Consider the following 24,112-nt stretch of genomic DNA (forward strand, 5'->3'; position numbering starts at 1 on the left):
TCAATGTGCTACGGATGGACAGTTACGATTTAGGCCAACATGTTGGCTGTTCAAACGTGACAGGGGTGGTCTCTGTCTGAGATCTACATGTATTTACAAAACATTGTGTAGACAGGAATTGTTTATTTTTCTGAATATCTTAATGAACATTCTGAAATGCAGAACACTAAATATAGCAGCCCTTAAGCTACATGACCATAAGTATTTTGCAGTCTTTGACAGGGCATCTTTAAAAATATAATACAATTAGAAATAAATGCTTCAGTTTTTCATTTGTTAAAGACAATATTAGTGCTTCACATCACAGCTTTTACACCAATATAAAGTGTGATAAATCTTAATACACTGTCAATAATGTCCAAAAAAATACAAAATACCTCAGAAGTTGATGGAGCATCTTTATGAGAAGTTACAGGCGATCCCAAATGGCTGGTGCTGGTGGCATTCTGAGATGAATTTAATTTTCTGTAAGGAGACCCAACATTTCAGGTTAAAAGGCAAAAATGTTTATGTCATAGTTCTTTCATTATAGGGAAGACAGACGCTCATTTCCCAGGAAAAGTTTTTTAAATGGCTATTTTCCTTCCCCTAGAGACTGAACTTACCGAGAAAGTATTAACTCCAATGACTGTTTATCTATTTCATTGTATCCAGGCCAATCTTTTTGAATGTCTTTAAATACATAATCCTTCAGAGTGTAAGAATTATCCTTTGGATTCAGGTTGGCTACCTACAGGCAGACATTTAAGAAAATAAATGTTCATTATACCTAAATGCAAACTACAGAAATAAGATTGGTACTGCAAAGCTAAATCAAAGCTGAAAACGAAATTACACACCAGTTTTCCAGGTTTTTTAGATGTGAAGATCAAAGTAGCTCTCATGTAACGAGCACCAATTTTAAAAAAGGTGGCCAATCTGGGACGTAGGAATTTGGATGTAGGAAAATCCCAAACTGCTGCAAGCATGTATGAAACGTACTCTATGAAAACCTCTCTCTGCACTATATATCTGTTTTTTTGTCTTCAATACAGCATTGAGAATCAAGGGAAACTATGCCAAAACTTTAAATCTTCACTGCATGAAATATCTCAAGAGGCCTAGTTTTTATTTTTATTTATTTCTCTTTAAGAGCTGAAGAACACTATCTCCACATAGAAATTCAGAGTTGTTCAACTTCAGGGGGACACCTGCCATTCTTTTGTTTTACACAGCTATGCTGCGATGGCAGAGTAGACTGTGCCTGGAACAATGCGTCTTTTCCATCATCACGTTAATGACCACAGTATGTCGTCACTCGTCTTGACAAACAGAAATGCTTTTCTTTCTCAAGTGCCTGAGCCACAAGAAATGATAGCTTTCTACTGAACAGTCGTATACGATAAGCTAACTGGCACTGAACTACTTCTTTTAGTACAAAGATGAATTATTCCTCTATCTCATTCATTTTAAGACATATCGAAGTTTTACTGATTGGGGAAAAAAGTAACTGTACTCATATCTAACAAGTTATATTTTGAAAACAAGATTTAGTGCTAAAAGGGTTAAGGAAAGGTGTACAGGCCCAGAGGCACTCTTCATTTTGCAGACACCAGGTTCATTACAGCAAACCATTGTCATGAGAAGGTCACGTGCATGCCTTACTCTATACCTTTGAAAATAAAATGGGTTTGCATCTTCCTTATGAAAAAAGCGAAATATACTCAAAAAGTTAAAATGAGCTAGTACAACCTTGAGACCATTGACAGCTAAAGTGCTGTTTTAGATTTCACCACCTGACATCGGTTCAGAGAAAACCTCAAAGAAAAACAATCTCCGTCAATTTGCCTTATATGAAATGCTGAAACACTCATCAACACATCACCACCACTTTTTGCAGCTTTGCCTATTTTTCCTCCAAAACATGATCGATAAATACTGCTAATTCATGTGTGTGTGCATGTCTGTCTGTCCCCAGCTTAAAAAAAAATTAAAAGTAACAAAGATATCCAGAAACAGTAATTCAAGTGTTAAAAACAGAATTAAAGCTGTATTCCAAGAGAAGCAAATCTGTGCATATTAGATCTTAGCAAATTCAGGCTGCTGATTTTAGATTTGTATGAAAAAACTCATTATGAAGCTAAGAAAAATGTGAGCAAGGCTTTCCAGGGTATAGTGCTGCTAATGTGACCATTTCTGAATGCAGACTAGTACCGTGAGGTAGTTCACACCACATACAGGAAACAGACTCCAAGAAAGTCTCCTTAAACTTTGTCAAGCATAATGCGACAGGAGAAAATTTTTGCACCTTTTGTCCTCTAGAGAGCTGAGCTTTTGGAATTTTATAATCAACTTAAAGTACTACTACTAAAAAAACTACCATTGTACTGGGCAAAGAAAGCAGCAACATTTAACATATTCAAGGAATAAGTTTTTAAAATTCAGTGTAGGATCAACCAAAGCTGTATCAAAGTTGAATTTTACTCACTTTAATAGGTTCCAAAACACTTTTTTCCTAGGTAAATAGGAAATATTCCTACTTCACATATTAATACATGCATAATTCACCCACAGTCTATGGGTACAGGGACTATTTAAAAAGTAAGGGAGGAGCCACTGCATCTTACGATACTTTAAGAAGCCTTTTCTGAACTGTTTTAGTAGAAAATTAATGTGACACTCTGGAACACACAGCCTAAAAATTTCACCTATAATATTATAGGCTTACCAATAATTTTGATGGATATGATAAAGAAATATAGTAGAACTTAATTCAAAGGAGCACTGGAAAAGCTACTGAATAAAACAAGGCTTCAAGTAAGACAAAGACACAATCCACAAGATAACAAAGAAACGCTATGCTCAAAATCAGACCACCACCTTTTTCCTTCACTATTTGGCTGGAACCCCCTTCCCTGGATTGCAATTCTAACAGAACCCAAGAGAAGCCAAGTACCATTTACAGGCCATCAACTACGGTCAAATGAAATACTAACCTATGTTATTACCAAACTTCTCTCCTGAAACTCATCACAATAATATTAAGTACTATGACAAACTATTTCACACAATCAAGAGAATGCATGGTCAGTTACTCTCAATTAAGCAGTTAAGCAGTCCAAGTAAGAGAGAAGAAAAAGTAAGACATTAGGAGCAACAAAGCTAGAAATAATTAATTATTGCCTGACATTCTAGCAAAACAAAAACACTCCCCAAAAATTTTTTAGCATTTCTTTCCTTTCCTCACACTGACTTGCAGTTTGGGGCATCCGTATAAAGTTGAATGAAAAACTTAAACAAGGAGCATTACGTAAGTTGTTTATTGTTTTCTAATTTAAATACAGGAGTGACACACCTCAAAATTATGGTTAAAAGCACAGTAGGAGGGAAAAAAATGCTGGCACCAACCCCATGATCTCACCTGCTGAAGGATAATTCCAAGGGAATTCTTGTCCTTTTGGTTGACACCATCTCTATGCAAGCGAGCAAGTAACTCTGGTTTCTTGTAACTCTTCAGTGCCAATAAGTGAATCACCCTGTCCCTGTACGGTCGCTGAGAAACAGTATTTTGTGTGTGAGTCCTCCGTATCACGTTTGCAGGGTTCATGGGTGTCGACCTCTTCCTCTTGGGTACAGCATCTGGAATGCTTTGTGGTGCTCTTCTGACCTGTACTCTTTTCCCTACAGTAAGGGGGGAAGGAAAAAAAAAAAAAGTGTGACATGGGAGGTTGGGAAAAAGAAAGTTGATTTAAAAGAATTTACTAAGCCAGATAAACTCTAAAAACTGTACTTAGTCAGCATTTCAAGATCTATAAGAATAAACAGGTAGTAAAGATGGATTGAGCTAGGCATTAACAAAGAAATATTCAATATAAAAAAGGCTGGTAAATGATACTGGTAGGAAGACTTTGCCAATTATTTATATAGATAGTGCTTTTATTTTTTTTCCAGTTTATAAGCTTAAGCACTGAATACCCAAATCAGGCATTTTTTTGTAAAAGAGTACTCTAAAGCGTGAGGCAAAGGTCTTCACATAATTAAAAGATTCCCCATTAATGCCTAGGGAGACCAAGTCTACACAGTTAATTGCATCCCTGCTTAAAGAAACTACCAACCCTTGGTGTTAATCACCTTAGTTACCATCAGTTACACCACATTTTAAGCTGAAGTGTTCCTCTCGTTATTTAATAAGCCCCAGTTTATGAGAAACAATACACCAAAAGTTTAACAATTCTTTGGACCAAGGCCAGAGAAGTTTTAAAACATGGCCTGCACAGCATTTTGGATCAAATGCTATAAAAAGACATGTTTCTCAACCGGAGGAACAATGCAAGTGTTTGCAAGCAATGCATCCAGAATTTGAATATAACACCATCCAACCTGAATCTCGGTTTTCCAGAAAAAGACCCAAACTTCTCTATTCTGTGTTTTTAAATAGCATTTGCTATCAGACAGAAAAAAAAGATTTATCAGAATATTACAGAAGATTGTTGTAGTAAACATTGTTTGCAATCCCACAGAGGATGTGACACAAACTAGGCATTTTTCTGAAACCAGTAACTCATGTTTGGCACATGAGGGAGACTTAATGAGTGTTAGTGGGAAAATCTGGAGCTTGCTCTCTTCTGTCAGACACACAGAGACTGAGCTGTGCTCATGTACTGCGTATCCTCAGGAACAGCAAAAATTTGTTTCCATTTTGCAGTGGAGGCCAAACCTTCTATAACCTTTCCACCCTGCATGTTCCCTGGACTATGTCCTCCTGGTTTTCAAGAACAAACCCAATCCTGCAAACACACATGGTTACATTTTTAGAACAGTATGAACTTGACAGTTGTTTATTGAATGCATTACAAACATTTTGACAGGTTAAATTCAGTGTAGATACACAAACCCCTGGCACAGTGGATAGTGTAAGCAGCATTCCAATAAAAACACCTCCTAAAGTCACGTCTCTGAATCACTTAAAAAAAAGTTAACTGAAAACATAACCAAGCATTAACATGATTAACAACCACAGTTCCTAATTTGTACTGCATGAAGCATGTTGCAGTCACCCCCGTGCCCTACCAGCAACTAGACCTGCCCTACCTGAGCTTCTCCAATGCCAGTCTGAAACAAAAGTATCCCCAAACACCATAATTGTCCTACTGCCAGTCTTCAGACCCCGTTTATTTAATGTTAAATATTCACTTAAGTTCTATTTAAACAACTAACAAGAATCACACAGATCATTCACATGTAATACAGAACCTCCCCACTGAGAAGTTTAGAAATAGATTAAAGTGGCTCCTCTCATGTTGCTGTTACAGAGCAGTTTAGACAACACAGGGAAGCAGTCCTAACTCCATGTCCTGGTATTAACCCATGCCCAGATCCCTCAGTGTCAAGGCCACACACATGTAGTTTTGTATCTCCAAAAAGCCATGACGATGCTGGCTTAAAATGCTCTGCAGTAAGTTGAGGCAGAGCAAGCATTGCACCATCACTGTCAGGGACGTCTGTGCTGGCGGAGGACTACAGCCGAAGCCAAGAGAGAGCCCGATTTACTTTATGAAGATTGATGTACCTGGTTCAGCTCACTGCTGTGGGCAGGACCACCGCTGCCTGTACCACTGAGTGCCTACCAGCTGGACGCTCACCTTGCATCTATCTGCAGCCGGCTCCAGGCTCCTTGGGGAAACGGTACTCAGAACAGTTTAATAATGAACGATACCACCTAAATGCTTTTTGTTTCGTGGAAAACTAAGAAATCCATAGGAAGATGCCAACATTACCTTACTTTAACTTTTTTTAAAAAAAAAAAAAAACTATGGTCTTGTGGTAACAGTTGCTTGTTAATGACCAAGATATAAAATAAATAAAATTTAATCAGTGTTAGCAAGCGTGAAAAGCAACGTTTTTCATACTAAGCTTAGGAATTTGCATACAAGACTTCCTCAATGTTAATTCTTTTAGATTACAAATTAAGGTTAATGGTTTAGCACAATATTTAGGTACTCAAAAGTGCTGTTATAAAAACAAAACATTAGCTACGAAACCAGTGAATGGGGTGGTAAAAACTCTCACCTCAATGGTCAAAATTTCAACCAGTCAAGCAATGTGGGAAAAAGGAAGGACTAGCAGGCTTTCTGGGGGAAAAAAAAGGCTAACGTCTGAATGCCGCAACAGGAGACTGCGAACCCATAACATAGGGGCAAGCTACCTACACCTAAGACCTCTGAACACACCATCTTTCCCAAGAATAGGCTGAAAAGATGAATTACTGAGTTTGAAAACTTACAGACATCTAATAGAAAACGAAATACAACCATACCTAAAAATGGTCCACCAGGTTTAATAACCTTTGCACTTCGATTGCGCGACTCCTCTTCTGCCTGGGTCATGCGCTCTTTGGTCGTCACATAGGAATCACTTGTTGCACATACTGTAATTTTATTCTGTATAACTCCCAGGCAACTGAGTTGCGAGGCTCCAGAACTACAAAAACATTGAAAAAGGTTGAGCCCAAGCACTCGTTCAGGTTTAGAAGTATGGTTGTATCAGGAACTTTAAAACCTGTCTTAACAGGTGAAGAAAAACGTTTTCCAGTTCTGACAGCTAGCTAGGGCGCAAATATATTTCAAATTGTCTCTAAGCATCCAAATTGTATCCGTTTGACCTGTCGGTGTAATTACACTTCCTCACGTAACCGTATTTGAGAGGCAGGCTCAGGGCAGCGTTGGTGGCTGTACTGATACCTGCTGCCATGACAGCTGCCGGGACAAGGCGGGCCGTCACACGGGCACCCTCATGGCGGGCAGCTCCTGCCCCAGAGACCTTCCACCCTCTCAGCTCAGCACACGTCTCCTCTCCTCCGCCCAGAGCAGCCCATGGCAGCCCCAGGCCCTGCGAGGCCAAGCCAGCCTCCCCTCGAGGCCGGCGCCCGGCCTGTCCCCCCGGTCTCCCCTCATCTTGCTTTCAAAGATGTCCGCCCTCCTCGTCGCCTGCCTCTGTGCGTTCGACAGCGCTGAGTGCTTGTGCTTCTCCCGCCTGCTTCTCTGAGGATTCGTGTTTGAGAAGAGGCACTTAAAGCCAACCCCGCACGAGGGGAAGGACCACGAGGTCTCCTCGATGGTGTCAGGGCAGGCATTGGGCTTCAGGAGGAATTTCTGGAGGAGCCTGGCCCTCCGTGGTCAGCCCAAACGCGCTCCTGCGCTGCACTGTGCCCAGCCAGGAGGGCACCTCGACTGACTATCAGCGGCTTCGTTTAAACTGGCCTAATTATCACCTCTCTTAACGAGCACGCTGTGCAGCACCCGCCATTGCAACAGCTCTGACCAGAGAAAGGGCACCGGCTTTAGCTAACACGAAACACTTTAACCACCCTAAAACTCCCCCTCAAGGCTCCAAGAAGAAGGGTCAAGAGTCTCCTGTCTCAACTTACTACGTCATTTCTGAAAGTCACAAAACTGGACCAAGCCACTGACCAATATTTCAAGACGATACAGCTACAGTTCTGTCCATAGCCCAGAGCTCCGTACTGACTCCTTGCTGCGAAATCAGCGCATTTACAACAGGAAAAAAAAAAGTCCTTCTTGCCACTTAAAGCACAACTTTTACCCGTTGCCCATTTCCTTGAGCATCGCTGCCTTTATGCGCCTTTTCACCACAGGAGCGGCTGAGCACTGACCGACACGCCGTGTAATCCCCCCCTCGGGCTGGGCATTTTCGAAATGGGAGCCAGTTTTGAAGCTAGACCTGTCCTGAGCACTGAAGTGGACCAGATACCCTGCAGAGGTCCTCTCCGGTTTTATGCCTTTTTTTTTTTTTTTAAACGACTCTGCTTGTAACGCTACACAAGTTTTGCATTAACTTTGCAGGCACTTTGCACAAGCCGAGAGCTGGCTACAAAGGACCTCACGAAAGCTAGTCTGAATTAGATTTTTAAGTAGGTTAGTAAAACCACATTAAAACTACCTAGGTATGCTATTCAGAATTATTCGGAGCTAAAGCAGCTTAAATTTAGTCTTACTTATAAAACGAATCCGGTTTAATTTAACTGAAGGTGGTCCCTCCCAAAGAAGAAATGCTCAGGAGAGGCAAGCCAGGAGCGGAGGCAGGACCTCTCACCCCCGGCACGCACTCCTGCCGCTTTGTGCCAGCCTTGGCAGCTGTCTGGCCCCTTTCAGATACAGTTTAATTTAAAAAAAAAAAAAAAAAAAAAGCACACCACCAAAACCCCCCAACCCCCTCCCCCAAAAACCCCCCAAAACCAAACCAAAACAAAAACAAACAAAAAAACAAACAAAAAAACCCAACAAAACCAAAAACGCACACACACAAAAAACAAAAAAACACACAAAAAAAACAAAAAACAAACAAAAAACCAAACCCACCAAAACCCCACACTGCCCCAGGCTCCCCCAGGTCTGCCACTAAACCATTCGGCTGTTTGCCAGTCCCGCCAGTTAAGTGAGTTCACTGAAAGGCTGTACTGTAGCAGAAGAGACCTAACACAAGGGGAGAAAGAGGAGGATGAGGATGCCGAGAGATCTCCCGTTAGGCAGAGAGCTATTAAATCAGCCCATTTCCTTACTGCTCTCAAAACCTGCTATCTAGACAGATCTCAGTTTTGAAATTGAGGGTAGGAGCTCTCCTGTGACTGAGAACCTAAGCAGCGCCTTTCGGAGACACGTGTCGGTGTGCCTGTTTGCTATCAGCTTCCCAGATCAATACAAAAACTCTCCCTGCGATACCCTCGTTAATCAAATGGGACAAACAGGTATTCAGCACCACTGGACCACATCGATACCACGCTGAACCTAATATTCTAGAAGCTGAAGCAAACTCCATGTAAAAGCATGGTATTTTCTTGCCTTTTCGGTAGATGTTAACACTGTTCACTTTGACTCAAAGGACCAGGACAAGGCGCTGCTGTATTACGTTTGGGTTCTGAAACACCATGGTCATGCAATTATGGATAAGGTCACCGATTTATGTGGTTCTTAAAAGAAGACAACTATCCATCATGGCCAGCATGCTAGCATGCTGCCAGCCATAATCGTATTTACATATGGTTGCAGAGTGGATCTGGTCTAGCTTGGATGATGCTGAACTCCAAACGCTTTTAAAAATAGCACTAAGAGGTGAGAAAGTACTCAAAAGGTTACTTTTTTTAAGAGCAAACCCAAAAAGAATTCTATGTAAAAGCAAGTATTTATAATTAACAAGAAATCCTGCTATTGCTAGGAATTAATTTGCTACTGCAGCTCATCACTAGGAGCATGCTTCTGCTAAAGGTTTTCGCTACATGCTCAAAGCCACAGAATCTACTTAAATTTGTCATGAAAGAAAATGTTAAGGAAAACTTACCTTGAGTCCATTTGCTGGACACAGTCAAAGCTTCCCTGAGGATTATCTTTGCCAGCATTTGACAAGTCGAAGTTAAATGTATGCACTTCATTTGGCAGACCAACTTTGGGAATTTTAATAAGCTAAAAGGAAAAATAAAGTTTATGTAAAAACTTCAATCTACATTCCTTTGCTTGCTATTAACTAGGACCATAATTTTAAATGAGAAACCGTATTTCGAAAGTTTTTATATGATTTCAGACATGTCACTAAAAAGGCTGCTTGGGCACAATTCTCCCTCTGAAAGCAGCGCTGGCTACGTGTCTGTCGCAGCAGTGACCACACTGGAAAAGCTGCAGTCGCTCAGCCTCTAATTGAGCAAAGCATTCGAGTAGCAAGTCATCCTTTCCCATTTACGGGAATTAATATGCACGTGCTTAACTTTAAATGCAAGCGCCTGAACATAATCAAACGGACCGAAGCTCAGCTAACAAAACAGATGAGAGCAATTCGCATAGACCACATCAGACACTGCCCTGACTTTGTGATTTACTCGGTCCTAACGAAGCACGTACAGGAGTCAGCTCCAAGAAGAAAAAAAAAACAAAAAAACAGCAACACCCAAATGACAAGAGTAAAACTTCTTAAACTATAAAAGATGAATTTCAACTCCAGCAGGCACTAAAAGCCTTTTTCTTTTACTCAGCTCTAGGTGCAATTATTTGCATAAATGTGAAATGTAAACAGTTTTTTGTAAGTTTAGTCAGATGTAACAAAACTTTAATTCCTTGGCTGAACTAATAATTTAGTACAGAATGTGCCGCATTCTGCTGGAGCCTAAAAATGTAAATATGAGAAATCATGAAAATGTTTATTGGCATAAGCACATTTTTCAGTGTGCTGCTATACAAAACAATACTGAACCACAAAAAGCTACTGCCATCCAACTACTTTATTCGGAAGGTAAAATTATCTTGCAGTGAATCTAAAAAGCTGTTCTTCTGAAATTCGCTTGAATTTTTAATGGAATATTAAATACAACTGACAAAGAAAGATATTTAAAAGCAAGATTCAACAGTCTCTTAGAAATCTTTCAGTATTTTGCTTGTGAGATTGGCCAGTCTTCATAAATGTCAATGTCATTTGCACAAAGTGCTACTACAGAACAACTCCATTACCATTTCTATTTTAATCATCAGTACTGGCAGGCTTACCAACAGCTTGGGACAGTGACTGGACATGAAGGAAAAAGACAAGTCACCTGAACACCGTATTCTTTTACTTAAGCTTAAAGTACTAGTGTGCTTAAAAGAGCAATCTGTGCATTTTATATAAGAATGGAAATAAATCAGGTAAGTTACCAAATGCATAATCTTGGATTATATATGCAGCTTTACGTTTTAACAGTTATTAAGGTTAACCATCAACCTAAGAAGATCACTGGGGCCCAAATGACACTAAAATTGATCCACATTTTATAAAATTAACTACCACTGATTGAATGTTTCAGCACACTGGTTTTAGTATTAAACACAGCAGGTGCGTATGTATGAATTTGACAATTTGAATACAACCCACTGTAGAAGAGGTAATGTTTTTTAGCCTGATATACTTTTTGGAAAACCAATAAATATATACTATGATCTGTCTAGCTCTCAAGAAATACAGCCAAGCAGAGGGAAGCAGGTAGCTGTTGCTGTGTATGCTTGGACTTCATTCTCAAAGCTTATTTTGAGCAAATCTTTATTTTCTATTGATCAGCCTAAAGCATGTATATGCGTGCAATCACCTTAAACACTAGGAATTTCTGTACCCTCATATTTATATTTAAAATTCTGGAAGAATTGCCACGGGTATTAAATCAGAGTGGCTCAATGTGTTTTGATGCAATAATGTGAAGACAGAAGCTGGCCTTAGAGCACATTTAAAAACATGTTTGTTGCTATTCTACTCTCTTCAGTGAGGCCTTATTTCTCCCAAATGCTGAAAAAGACACTGATAAAGTATGGAGGAAAAAAAAAAGTCTGCTTCCTTACAGGCACAGGCCTATGAAGCTTATCACCAACAATGATTTCCCAGGAACAAACTCAAATGGAAACAGTGAATATTTTAAAGCTCACACACACACACAAACTCTGTAAGAAAGACACTGATGATGATGATGGATATGTTTTTCACAAACTTCAGAAGAACTAGATGACCACTCCTCAGGCATTCATTCATTTGGATGAGGAGAAGGCAAGAACAGTGGGGAATATTTCTCTGATAGAAGATTTCAAAAGTGGCAGCGCAACTAACCTGAGAATAAAGATTTAACTCTTTCATCCTCAGTTCCAAAGTTTTATTATTTAATCTGTAACGCAGCAGACACAAGCCTTTCATTTTTGTGAACTTTTTTTTGGACCCGTTCAGAATATCCACATAGCCAAAAGCTTTGTCCCTCGATCAAGCAAATTTAGTGAAGCCTGTCATAATTCAGATAGCCCAGTTTAATAAACCTGGGACAAGCTCTGAGGGAAAAACTGCATTTTAAGTTGTATTAAACACAATTAAATCAGATAAGCCTATTTCCTGTATTATGGTTCAAACGTGAAATCCCAAACATTTATGAAACAGAAGAAAGAATAATTATTGAATCTGCAGGTAATATAAAGCTGGCAGGGAGAAAATGCACGAGGATGGAGTTAAAATTCAAAGCAGTCTTGAAAAACCGGCATAGAGGTCTGAAAACTGGCATATACTACCCTTCAAAAGAGGCTGTGCAAGGTACCTCATTTTGAAGTAAAAACACAACACAGGCCAGCAGCCGTACAGAAAACGATCTGCAGGCTACAGCTGAACATCCAACCAACACAAGCCCGCAGCATCACGCTTTTGCGGTTCTGGGGTGCACCAACGTGACGACCGCAGCAAGACACAGCAGGCTGAACTGCAGGACGACGATGCGAGCCTTGCATGCGGGAGCTGCTGCTCTTGCTCCGCTTTCTGGCTCGCCAGAGGTTTCCACCAGCAGCTTTGCCCCCTCCCACCACCACACCGCACACCGCTGCTCCAGGGAAGCACGATGCTCAGCAGCCAGCCGGGCAGTGAAACCCCAGCCCCGGTGCGCTGTGCTCTAGCAAATGCCACCCACCAGCTTCGACCTGAGGAGATTTCAAGGCTGCCTCCTTGCTTCTTTGCAAAGACGACCTCATCCTCTGACAAACCAAGTAAACTTATCTTACAGAGGCACACTTGTAAAGCATGAGGTTCTTTCTAGGCAGTATGCAGTCGAGAAAGTATTCCTAGGATAGTAACACATTTTCAGTAACCTAGAGAAAGCAATGCTTGAACCAGATAAACTTGCTGACAACACCTCGGTTTGCAAAAACTACGGTCACCTGAAATACTTAAGATCGAGTTCTACTGCTGTTGATATATTTGCCATTTCTTTCTGTATCTTGCAAGACAAAATAATACTTTGAAGTCGTTTATAGACTCAGCAACTTCTGCAAACAAGCCTCCTGTTTTGAATAAACAGTCCTGTTTTTAAACTGTAAATTCAGATTATATGGTTCTAAAAATTCAATAGGCAGTTCAAGGATTTTTGGCTTAATCAGAATTGAGATACTGCATTCAGTTTCAGATAAGCATAGTGGCAAAAAGTTTGTTTTTCCTATTTGAGCAATTCTTGCAGAAGAAGGTCAAGGAGCCTTTATTAAGAAAGTACACATTGCAACCATGATAATCCATAATAGAAAATAAACTTTTGTTTGCATCAGGAAGCAGCACCACAAGCCCGTTGTCAGCACATTTGTTTCAGAGAAGCTGCTTTTGATTTGTATTCAACCTTCCACATATAAAGAGCATCCCGGCTGGTATGTGGCATGCAGCACATCGAAAAGGAATTTGCTACATTCTCTTACAGCAAAGAGGGAGATTTCTGAACAGCAAACACCCGCCATTATTTATAGCTAATCTACACTCTTCTTCCAGAAATAGTGAAGGCCTTCCTACAATCCTGCATTAGATCTACTTTATCCTTACCAGCAGCCAACCAAGTAGGGCAGTGAAGGGAGATGACAAAGCCCTGAAGAGAAGCTGCATGTTTGCACACCTTACCCAAAGAGTCACCCCGGTCGTGTCCAGACAAGGGAAGAGGCCACCTTAAAAGCAGGTGTATAAGAACACAGTTCACAACAATCTCTTCCCCTGGTTTAGGCACCATCCTAATAAAATGAACCATGCATCTTTCCCCTAACATTGCCCAACTTCAAACATGTTAACTAACTGGTCTGACTTGGCAAGCCCATAGCCTATGTACTTCCCAGAATACATACTAGCACAGAAAGGCAGGGCATCATTTTTCTTCTTACATGCCCAAACACATTTACCCTTGCACACACTTCTTTCCCCATTTATGTGAGAAGCCCGTCACGTGAAATATTCTCTCCACCGCCAGAAGTCACATCCACAGAGGCAGCTGTGCTAAGCCTTGTGCCAGCTCCCCCATACATCCCACCCAACACGTGCAGCCCTCGCTGCTCTTCCCACTGCCGCTTTGCCGCTCATAGCCTTCAGGCAAGTGACCCAGTTTCAGGTAACACCCAGCTCAGGTCTTAATACCCGTCTTAGCTGGTACCTTCTAGCTAAGTGCACAACTGATCAACACTCCAAGCGTATCACCGGTCTGTTTCACAAGATGACTCAACACAGATAAGCTGCGATGGACAAGGATTTACAGAGCGGTAAATAATGCCTGCTCATGCCTAGAGGTTTTAGCATCCCCTCGATGGTACCTGTACCACACGCATGTGCTTCTCCTGCACGGCCAGGAAACAGTATCAGGGGAATGCAGGCGGTGAAGGGGAGAAAAGAACAAGCTAAGATGCACCTAAGGCATAGACAGGTGAACTCTCAACCATTTTCCCCACCAGGTTTGACCAAATTTTCTGCTCTGTAGTGACCAGCTGTTTGTTTCAAACCCTTCCCTTCTACGTTTCCTCTCCACTTTGCTTCACAGCTGCCTTCTCACACCTCTTCACCAGCGGTACCATCACCCTCCTTCTTTCCTGTTTAGGAAAAAAAAAATTAAAAACAAAACAAACAAAAACCTCAAAAACCCCAAACTGTCTTTTATGAATCCACTGATTAATAGACTTTGTCAGAGGTGATGTGTGGAAAAGGTGGTGTCAGAAGCCACTGTAGAAGTTATTTTCCAGTTCTGGAAATTGAGTAATTGCTTGTTTAGCCTACAGAATTTGCATTATTTTAACAGAAGCATGCAGGAAGTCTTACCATTAATTTCAAATGCATCTCTCTAGGCTAATGGAGATGCAGAAAGTGTGTTTTCTAGATCCATGCTGAAAAGACAGGAGTGGCTTAGCACATCATTCTTAATTGATGGCAGCTGCAGGAAATTTGCTCTTTCTGCCTCTGCTCTAAGCTTCCATAAAGAAAACAATTTCATCTATGTTTGCATACAATTCAAAGACACATTTAATCAGCCCCCAGAATCTTCCCTCACCAGCAGATTTTTCACCCGAGTTATGCAGTGGATGATGGGATAAGGGACCTCCTGCTTTCAAGCGCTTGAATCTCCAGCACTGATGTGACTTTTTAGGACACAAATATTATGAGAGATTTTAACAACACTAGTGTCAGTTTAATACAACAAAGCGTGCCCTTAAAACACAGTGAAGCCAACCTAACAGGTGGCTGCCAGCAAGAAGCCTGTTCCTGCTGCTTCCCCTGGGCCAGCCAGGGCATCTGACTGTGCCAGTCCCGCGTGGATGCGGAGAGCTAGCCTTGCAGAAAACTAAAGAATAAATTTAAAAAACACCACCACCCCCCAAAAAAAAACAAAAAAAACCCCAAAAAAAAAAAAGAAAAAAGTTTTCTTCTAGGCCATCTTCATGAACAACATCACTGCAGCAAATGCACAGCAATGCCATTTGCAGAAGGGTCCTCCTTTCCTAGAGCATCACTAGCTAAAACACCAACAACTGCTTTGTGGCAGCTAGATTTAGCACCAGAGGGCAAAGAGAAGTGTAAGTACAGCAGTGCACAGGACAGTAAGGATACCAAACCTATTTATCTATACACACTGAAAACTTACAAAGATGCTAGCTTGGATATGCTAAAGAAAATCCCAGGAAGGAAGGACGGAGTTGGTACAGGGTCCTCTTGAATTAGGAAAAAAAAAAAAAAAAAAAAAGGCTTAGCACAGGATACAGAAAACAAAAGTAGAAGAACAGATATTCTGTAGAGCTTAAAGTCTGGAAATTTTTATAGTTTTGAAATTTGAGACTTTAGGATAAAATGATAAAGTTTTCTTACTGCAAGCTGTTTGGAAGCAAAAGGATGCAGAGAGCACTTCTAAATCTTCTCAAATGAAAATCAGCTTCCACGTTTAAGTGACCAAAAAAAAGTCAAGAGTTAAAACAAACTCAGACAAACTCTGGCAAGCTCAGATCAACTGGCTGTGCGACCTGCAGAAAGCCAGGCAGATGAGGGTATCAACAGAAGCGTGCTTTGTGGCACACAGGGGTACCCTGTTCCTGCCTCTCACCCCTCTGCAGGGGTAGTTTTCCCGGCAAAACCCAGGGCTGCAGACCCTTACGCACGCACCAGCACACCGGTCTGACATGCATGTGGACTGGCATGTTGTGGTTTGACCTGGCCCCAGCGTCACCTCCGGCCAGGCTGGAGCACTTCAGGATGAGTGTCAAGCACTCTTGACCCTCTGCAACCTACTTTAATACATCGTTTTAAATTCTACGTCCTCAAACTGGCTTGCAATTTCTTACCATCTAATGGATTTGGTAATAGAGAATATCCCCTAGAACAACTCAGACCCTTGACTTTAATCCCTTCCTCTTGGTAATTGATTTCCGGATCTATCATTACCCTCCCTCACTCTGACATATCATCCTCGCTGGCTCTCTAACGTAAGAGCAGTTTTCATAATTTTCTCCTGAAGTTCCTGTGTGGACTCACTCCAGTTTCTCTGGCTTGTAGCTTTTTGTCACTTCTCCTCTTTTCCAACATTCCCACTGCTACCATGTGCTGTTATAGTACCCTCAATTCAGGCCAGACGTATTTTGCTCTCCAAGCCTGAGTCACTTAATCGCTTCCCTTTCTGAACACATCTACCCACTCTCGTTCTTCCACAGTACAGCATCATGTCATCAGGTTGAGAAGAGCACCGTATTTTTAGGTGCCTCCGCTCAGCAGATGTTTTCAAGTCCTCTCTTTCCTTTGCCTTGATTCTCAGAATCATTCCAATCTTACCATCCCACCAGTGGTTTTCCCCCAAAGCCTTACTTTTAAGGATAAGATTTGGTAGCTCACAAGCCTGAGCTGGTATCTGCTTCCTGCCCTGTGTGGGCATCCATTCTAGTGCCCAGCTCACGCCGTAAACCTCTACTACAGGATTAAAGAATTTAAAAATCAACAGTTGCAGGGCCCTCAAAGTTAGGCTTCTACTATTTTTTTTTTTGAGAGAAATTTCCAATTAATCAATTTTCTAAGCTGAAGTTTACTCACAGTTTCTTTAAAGCAACGCTTTATTTGCAAAGAGGCAAACCCCTGCTACTGGGGAAGAGCACTACTCTGCTCAGCAGGGACATTCTGCCATGTTTCACGTAACTTCCACTTTTACAAATCCCAGGAGGGACAATTTTTGCCATGGCATCATTTGGATCTTTGCTACATGGCTTCTGCCCAGGTAAGCTTGCTCCCAAGCTTAAAACTTTGCTCCTTTGTCTGCATTAATGCAGACATCGAGCCTGCACCTTCAAGGAGACAAAAGTGCTCCAGAAACCTACTCGACCAGTTTGAAACTTCAAAAAAATGCTCTTAAACATGAGAAAGATCTCAGCACTTACTTCTTTTGTTCTCATTTTAATACTAGCAGTCTTTTTGCAAAATGCTGTTTCCTTCAAGTACTAAACTTCTTCCTCCTTCGTTACAGCTACCCTACAGAACATAAGTGGCCAATGTCCCTTTCAAAAAAGAAATTAAGACACCTTTCTACAGAAATAACGTGACTACACATGGCTGCCGTGCAAAAAAATGTAAATATTTACTACATAAAAACCATTTCAAATGTATACATTTTACTGATTATGCTGACCTGTAGACAAATGGATAGCCTTAAGGGAGAAGACTTTCTTTTAGTTTCAGTCTTCTCCCCCTCTCCTTCCTTTTTTCTCTCTGGCCTTTTTTCTAAGAGCTTCGTATTTGCTCCCCCAAATCCATGCAGTTCACCTTTATGCACCAGTTCACCCGTTTGAACCCGAGCACCGGGCACCGTGCTGGTTTCATTGCCACCCAGCAGGAGTTTGCCACCAACCTGCTGCAGAAAAGCTCCTTGCTCGGGAGCTGCAACCGCTGTCCCCAACACCCACGCCACCGCACCCTCCTCCGGCACCAGGACCAAAGGCTTGCACGGGGCCAGAGAGCAAGGCAGGCAACAACTGTCCCTAAACTGAAGCTGGAGGATTCCGCACGCTGCTCAACTGCCCCAAACCGGCGGCTGGTCTTGTACGCTCACGGGAGCGGGGCGAGATCGCGGTGGTCGCCCTGCGGCAGCTGGAGGCAAGGGCATCGCGACAGGAGATCGAGGATGTTGCCAGCTGCGGGTACGGTGCACACTTCACAAATTTTATCTGTATATAAAAGAAATGTATTTGCAAGCTGCAGGGCACAGCAGAGAAAGTTAAAAATACAGGAGGGAAGCCACAGCAAGGAAAGCGTGCTTGTTTAAAACTTACTATTACTATGGGAAGTACACTGGACTATAAACAGGCTGGGTCTTTTTTCTTTCTTTTTTTCTTTAGATGTTCTTTCTAACATCCCTAACTGTGTTACAAGTCAGTTGCCAATATTCATGTTCCTCAGGGCTATTGTATCTAGCGCAGCACAGCTGCTACAGTCTCCAGGCTTCCTAGGCGTACTCCGAAATGTTTAATTACAAGGTGTTTCTTAAAAATGAATCTGTATCACCATAATAATCCATTTCTTGCAGTCCCTCGGCATCCTCCAGCTGTCAGGCACCAGCAGACGATACCGTCCAGACTGTTTGGGAGTACGATGTTCCAGGAGGAAAAGTTCTCCCTGCCAGGGGCCGGCTTGTGCTTTGGTGCAGAAGTTTGTTTTAACAATCACAGATATTTTATTAATTGACAAATCACAGAGTTCCTAGCTGTGTTTTGTGCAAACTGTTCCAGCGCTGTTTCAGTGGTTCTTGTTCTGAAGAGCATCTGGAGGCTAACTATGCAGCACGCACAGATGATTTATTATCAGATCGAATGCAAACCATCTTACTGCATCACTGATTTGCTATTGTGCCTTCTGAGACCATCTATATAGTTTCAACACTTTCCAGATCTCTTCAGAGCAACACTACTGTACAACAGAAAAAATTCAAGCTTGGTGGGTTTTTGGGTTTTTTTTGGGCAAAGGAACTGCAGAACCCCTTTAACACCAATCTTAGCTTCTTGTTAAACATATACATGAAATAAAAGTTCCTCCCTTGCCTCTTCTAGCGGAAGGCCCCTCTTCTCCATTCCCATATCTAATGCAACTCCAGACCACCCCAAGCCAGAAAGCTCCTTTTATTTCTCCACTCCAGCCTTTCCCATCATCCATAGAGGACAGGGACTAGAACGTGCGTAACTAGAGACAGAATATTTTTTTTAAAATGCCTTTTGTTTAATGCTAGTATTTTATCCTCAGCTGGGAGTTAGAAAGTTGCTTGAATTGCAGAGGAAGTACTCTCAAGAGGCAAATAAAATCACTATCTGTTTTCAGCAGCTTTTAAGGAAACATCTCGCTGTCGCAGGTAACCTGCAACGCCTTGGCAGTGATGAACACACCTTGAGCGCTCTTCACTCCAGAGACCTCCAACTGGAAACCTGTCCAGAAGAGGAAGGATGGGCTTTCAAAGGACCCAGTCAGTCCTCTGCCGTGCAATTTGTGTACTCTGGAAACACTCAGGACATGGCTGCACAACATACAGAAACGACGAGCTAACCATTTCCCTCCCGCCGTATGTACAGTAGTAAATGTCCTGTTTTAACTTATCATCGTGCCTTAATGACCTTAAATCTCTGTCCCTATTGCAGAGACTTAGGATCTAGGAATCTCCTGCAAGAAATTCCTTAGTCTGCATTTCCTTAATTACGGACAGGTTTTAAAGTACCGTAAGAGATTATTGCTTCTGCAGCAAGCAGCAAAGTGCCTGCAGATGTTTCCATCTCGTAGAGCATGGCAGCAGATCTTACTGTTGGGCTTCATAATGAAAAAGCACATACCTGGATTAACTTTTTAATAGAAACAAGGGTGACACCATCATAAGTTAACATTCGGCTCTTCAGCAGTCTTGTGACCCCCAGATTTTGACAGCTTTTGAGAAAACCCCCAGGTTTTTTACAGCTGAGAAATAAAGCCTCCCCCAGCCTAGTAACATCTCATACCTCAGCTACTACTGCTTTAAAGCTGTTCCTAGAGAACACGGGGGAAAGCAGCACACGAACTTTTGCAGAGAGAGACAGGGTAGACAAAGCATGCTGGTAATTCTTCTTACACAGCATACTACTTGCAGAACTTCACGCCAACAGCTAAGTTAATTATTTATACTCTGAGAGCTTATTTTGAACTTGGCTCCTGCTCCTTCCCTTGCAGCGCTCGCGCGCCTGCCACCACGGCCAGTGGGTCAGGAAGCCGATCGGCAGGGGCGGCCGGTCCATTTTACTAGATTACTTCCCAGCCAAATTAGCACGTACAACTTCCCTCTTGATGGCAGCACGAATTCAAGTCGATCTCTGCTCCCAGCCACTCTCTTCTGGTACAACTATTTTGACTGACTGACTTAACTAAGATGGTCATTCATTCTAGCAAGGAAATTCTTTTGCCAGTATAGTTTAAATATTTACTGGTATAGTTTAAATTGCGAATAAGCTATAACGAGAAAAGATTTTCTAAAAGCGCAGCGTTAAGAGAATTTTGTCTGCACGGGTAGCTTTGTTATCGATACGATTCTCCCAGCAGTTGAGTTCTGTGCAGCCAAACTGACACTGGACCAGGACTGTAGTCTCACACCTTTGGGCAGGAGTACCTCCTCACACCAGCATAAAGACCTTACCCACCCTTCTCTCATCCCTTCCCAGCTCTCTCCATACAAGCACCACACAGCTACACGGAAAACTGGATCAGTTAATGGATCTGAATTAAGGCTAACAGCATAAAAGGTACAATCCATACTTCAGTCTTTATAAATGAGTCTCTAGCCATCCCTTAAAGTTTAAATGTTAAACCCAAAATCTTAAATCATTCTACTTAGAGATCATAGTCTGTATTTAATTTTACCTTCAGCTTTAGTTCTCCAGTTTGCATTGTTTGCAAACATTGTTTGTCAGTAAACAACTGACCGATTGTTTAACAGGACCTGTGCCCTAGCAAAGGCTGCATTTCCTCATATTTTCCTTCAGCTCTCCGACAGGCGCGAAATATTCTGTTTTATTAGTGTTTCAGAAAAGGGTCAAGAACCATCAGTAGTCTGTGGTATACACCCCCCCCCCCCCCAAAACTGCAGTTCTGCTTCACACCTTGAAACCAACCACTTACAGTCCATTTTAAAATATTAAATTTGCACTGCTTAGTCGATGACTTACAAGTTATTCCCATTGCTTTCAAATTTAGGCGAAAAGGTGACAAAAGCAAGATAAAAAGAAGCATACCTAAAGCAAGATCCTCTTCCACTTTCAACTACAACTCTTAAGTAAATATACAATGAAACATATCTGGCATTAAGCAAATCTTAAGGATATCTGTAGGGATTTTGTTTTTTAAATAACTGGAAGTGGTTAATCTACACGGCGTTTATTTTCCAATGTAAGAAGAGGACAAAATACTCACCCCTTGCGATCCTTGAAACTGAATTGAAGGTTGAGAAGAAGCATGATCCTATGAGAGAAAGAAAATAAGTAGAAAGTAAGTAAAATGACAAACCTCCGTGGTCCGGCAGAAGTTGTTTCCCTGCAGAAGGAGAAGGTGGATGGGTCACAAACCGGAGGGCACCTCGCACCCCTACCATGATGCAGACCCCGCCGGGCAGCAGCGGCCAGGGCTCCAGCAGCAGGTCTGGGCTCCTCGCAGCACCCAGGGTTTCCTCTGCTCGGCGCAGAGGAGCCCGAGAGCTGGTGTTTTATCGTGCTCAGCAAGGACACCAGCGCGCCACGGGGAGCCCGAGAAAACGCTGGAAGTTGTACAATGGTATTTGCTGGCATGGAAAGGAAAAGCAACCCCTCCTCCTCTGCCCGACGTACCTTTGAATGTGGGAATCCAAACCAGCGTGCTTTCCCCCTCCCAAACCCTGCCCTGCTGTCCCGGTCGCTTACAGATTGGGATTGGCTTCGTTTCTGAAGAGACTATCCAGTGACGCCCTTTCTACATGTACCTGAGTTCTGGCTATCAGCTCGAGCTGCGTGATTAACACAGGCAGCCTGCCTACTCGAAAGGTCTTGATAACCATGGCTTTTGCTCAGGCCCCTGTCACTTCCCACTGTCACAGGTGACCTGCTCTTTGCCCAGACCCCCATGCAGGCACCAGTACTGCCAGGAGGACTTGCAAGGCTGGAAACCAAGCCTCCAGCCACAGCACCTTTCGTGCTGCTCCCAGCAGTGCAGACAGCCCAGCTGTCCTCAGGAAGGCAGGGAACAGCACCCCTCTTCTGCTCTCACACTCTTTAACTTAAGCTAAGTATCTTCAGCTAGCACGTGTCTTAAAGACAAAAAGAGATCCAGGACGATCAAACTGGCTCCAAAAAAATTCTGAGCTCCCCTAAACTATCCTCGCTTCTTCAGCTACATATCTGCCCAGGGAAATATGTGACATGGCCAAAAATAACAAAAGCCACCTGCGCCTTGTCTCTGTAATTTCATGGCACCAAGCGCAGCCTGTTCCTGACCTGCGAGGATGGAAGTGTCCTGCACTGCTTCTGTGCTGACACCGCAGTCCATGAAGACTTGCAAATGTTCGGGGGGGAAAAAAAAAATTAAAATATCAAGGAGCTTGCTAGTTGGAAACTACTTTTCTCTGTCACAAGCTGGCTTCTGGTCAGATCTGCTCCTCGACGCAGCCCAAACAGCAACACCACCAGTGCCAGCAGGAGCCCACTGATAAGAATATCCCGTTTTAGCAGCAGTGCTGACTTTGCTCAGCTTTACTGAATCCTGAAATTACGCTGCTGGACACAAAAACATAGGGCAGCTATGCTGACCAGCTCAATTTGCTGCGCTTTGTCCACAGGGTGTTACAGGGAGTTTGCCAGCCCACTGCAAACACTTACACTGAACAAGTTGCACCAAAGGATGAAATCCTAATGAGTACAGTCTTAACTCCAGCAAAAGCAAGTGCTTATGGACTTAAAATTTAGGTGCCATTCAGGATTCAGCATCACTGGAAAGGTGAGTTAGGTCGGTCTCCTGTCCTATCCTCCCTCCAGCCACAGGTTCCTCCTCGTTCACTTGCACTTGTCTCGCCCTTTTGCAATAAAATCCATCTCGCTCATCCAGCAGAAAACTCCCCAGGCTGGGCTTGGCAACGAGCTGATGCTGCTCACGTGCGTGCCAGCGAGTGCTGGAGCCGGCAGCAGGCAGGCAGCAGGAGTGCACGACTAAGCCAAGCCTCACCGGTGCTCAACATTGCCTGTGAGCATCACCCGATGCCGCAAAATCCCAGAGAGCAGCTCAGGCAGAAATAATACCACTGGAGAGTTGGAGTTCCCACACGAATTGGTGGCGGGGTCTTTAAAAATGACCATGCTTGTTTTTCCACAATCAGAGGCTTATACGCTATCTCAAGTTATACAGCAGCCAACAACACATACACCCCTAAGCCCTGAAATGGCTTGCTGCAAATTTGTGTGCTCCACAAACCTTCCAACTTAAAGCCAGAAAGTTTTAGAAGTCAGCTGAGATTATTAGTGTACCGATCTGCTTATCCAGCACATACAAGTAAACTCATTTAAAAAATGCAGTGGGTTACATACGCAAAGTCCAGTGCAGAGTTACGAATCCTAACCCTTGTCTGAGGCTTTCCAGGATGAAGTTTATTGCTCTACACAGAAATTAGCATATGAAGGCACTTGACAAAACACCAAGCCAGAGAGGCGATGCCATGATTGCGTATGACCATGCAGCAGCCATCACCTTCTTACGGTGGCTCACAGAATTTGACACGAGCTGGTTTTCAATCCAGAGAAACTGTGCTGGCTTCACCAGCCACCTCCTCTACTGCAGCACAAGGAAATGCCATAAAAAAAAATAAAATACAAATTTAGCAGGGCATCAGGCAGAAAGGTCTCACCTACCCACTGGCAGGTGATCTGGAGCAGCAGGCTGCTGCGGCAGAGACCGAAGCAGGGGACCTTGGCCCTCCAGCCAAACCTTCTGTAACCCCCCCCCATGTCCAACAAGCTGACCGCTTTGAACAGCCACCACACGGACCTCAGACTTCAAGCATGGACATGGGAACCGCTTCTCCAAACCCCCCTTCCCTCTGCTCTCCCAGGATCACCCAGTTTTCCCGCGTTTCTTTTCTCGCAGCAAAGAGCATGACGTTTTGGAGAAGCAGCTCTCCGTAGGAGCCCAGGACTTCCACCACTTTCCCATGCCCATTCCCCTCATACTTCCCTACCGCCCACCCTCGTTAGGAGTGTTAGAGTGTGCATCCCTCATTAGCCCTGTTCTGCATCCATTCAACACACTTGTTGTCCATGAATTAGTCTAGTCCCTGTCTGAACCCACTGATATT

At 42.8% G+C, this 24,112-nt stretch overlaps 1 protein-coding gene across 3 annotated transcripts in view; it reads right to left on the bottom strand.

Moving 5' to 3' along the window:
* The window catches only part of ELL2 (elongation factor for RNA polymerase II 2), a 44,755-nt gene that overhangs the window by 12,472 nt on the left and 8,171 nt on the right, over positions 1-24,112 (bottom strand). Inside the window, exons 2-7 of one of the 3 annotated variants that reach the window (XM_075527207.1) lie at positions 21,214-21,261; positions 9,334-9,455; positions 6,296-6,459; positions 3,401-3,660; positions 606-730; positions 378-465 (exon numbers count right to left, since the gene is read on the bottom strand). In XM_075527207.1, the coding sequence (XP_075383322.1) occupies positions 378-465; positions 606-730; positions 3,401-3,660; positions 6,296-6,459; positions 9,334-9,455; positions 21,214-21,261 (807 nt within the window). The remainder of the gene's footprint in view (positions 1-377; positions 466-605; positions 731-3,400; positions 3,661-6,295; positions 6,460-9,333; positions 9,456-21,213; positions 21,262-24,112) is intronic. The other 2 variants (XM_075527208.1, XM_075527210.1) reach the window with 2 other exon arrangements.

Source organism: Mycteria americana, chromosome Z (assembly GCF_035582795.1).
Source record: "Mycteria americana isolate JAX WOST 10 ecotype Jacksonville Zoo and Gardens chromosome Z, USCA_MyAme_1.0, whole genome shotgun sequence".
NCBI classification, from domain to species: Eukaryota; Metazoa; Chordata; class Aves; order Ciconiiformes; family Ciconiidae; genus Mycteria; species Mycteria americana.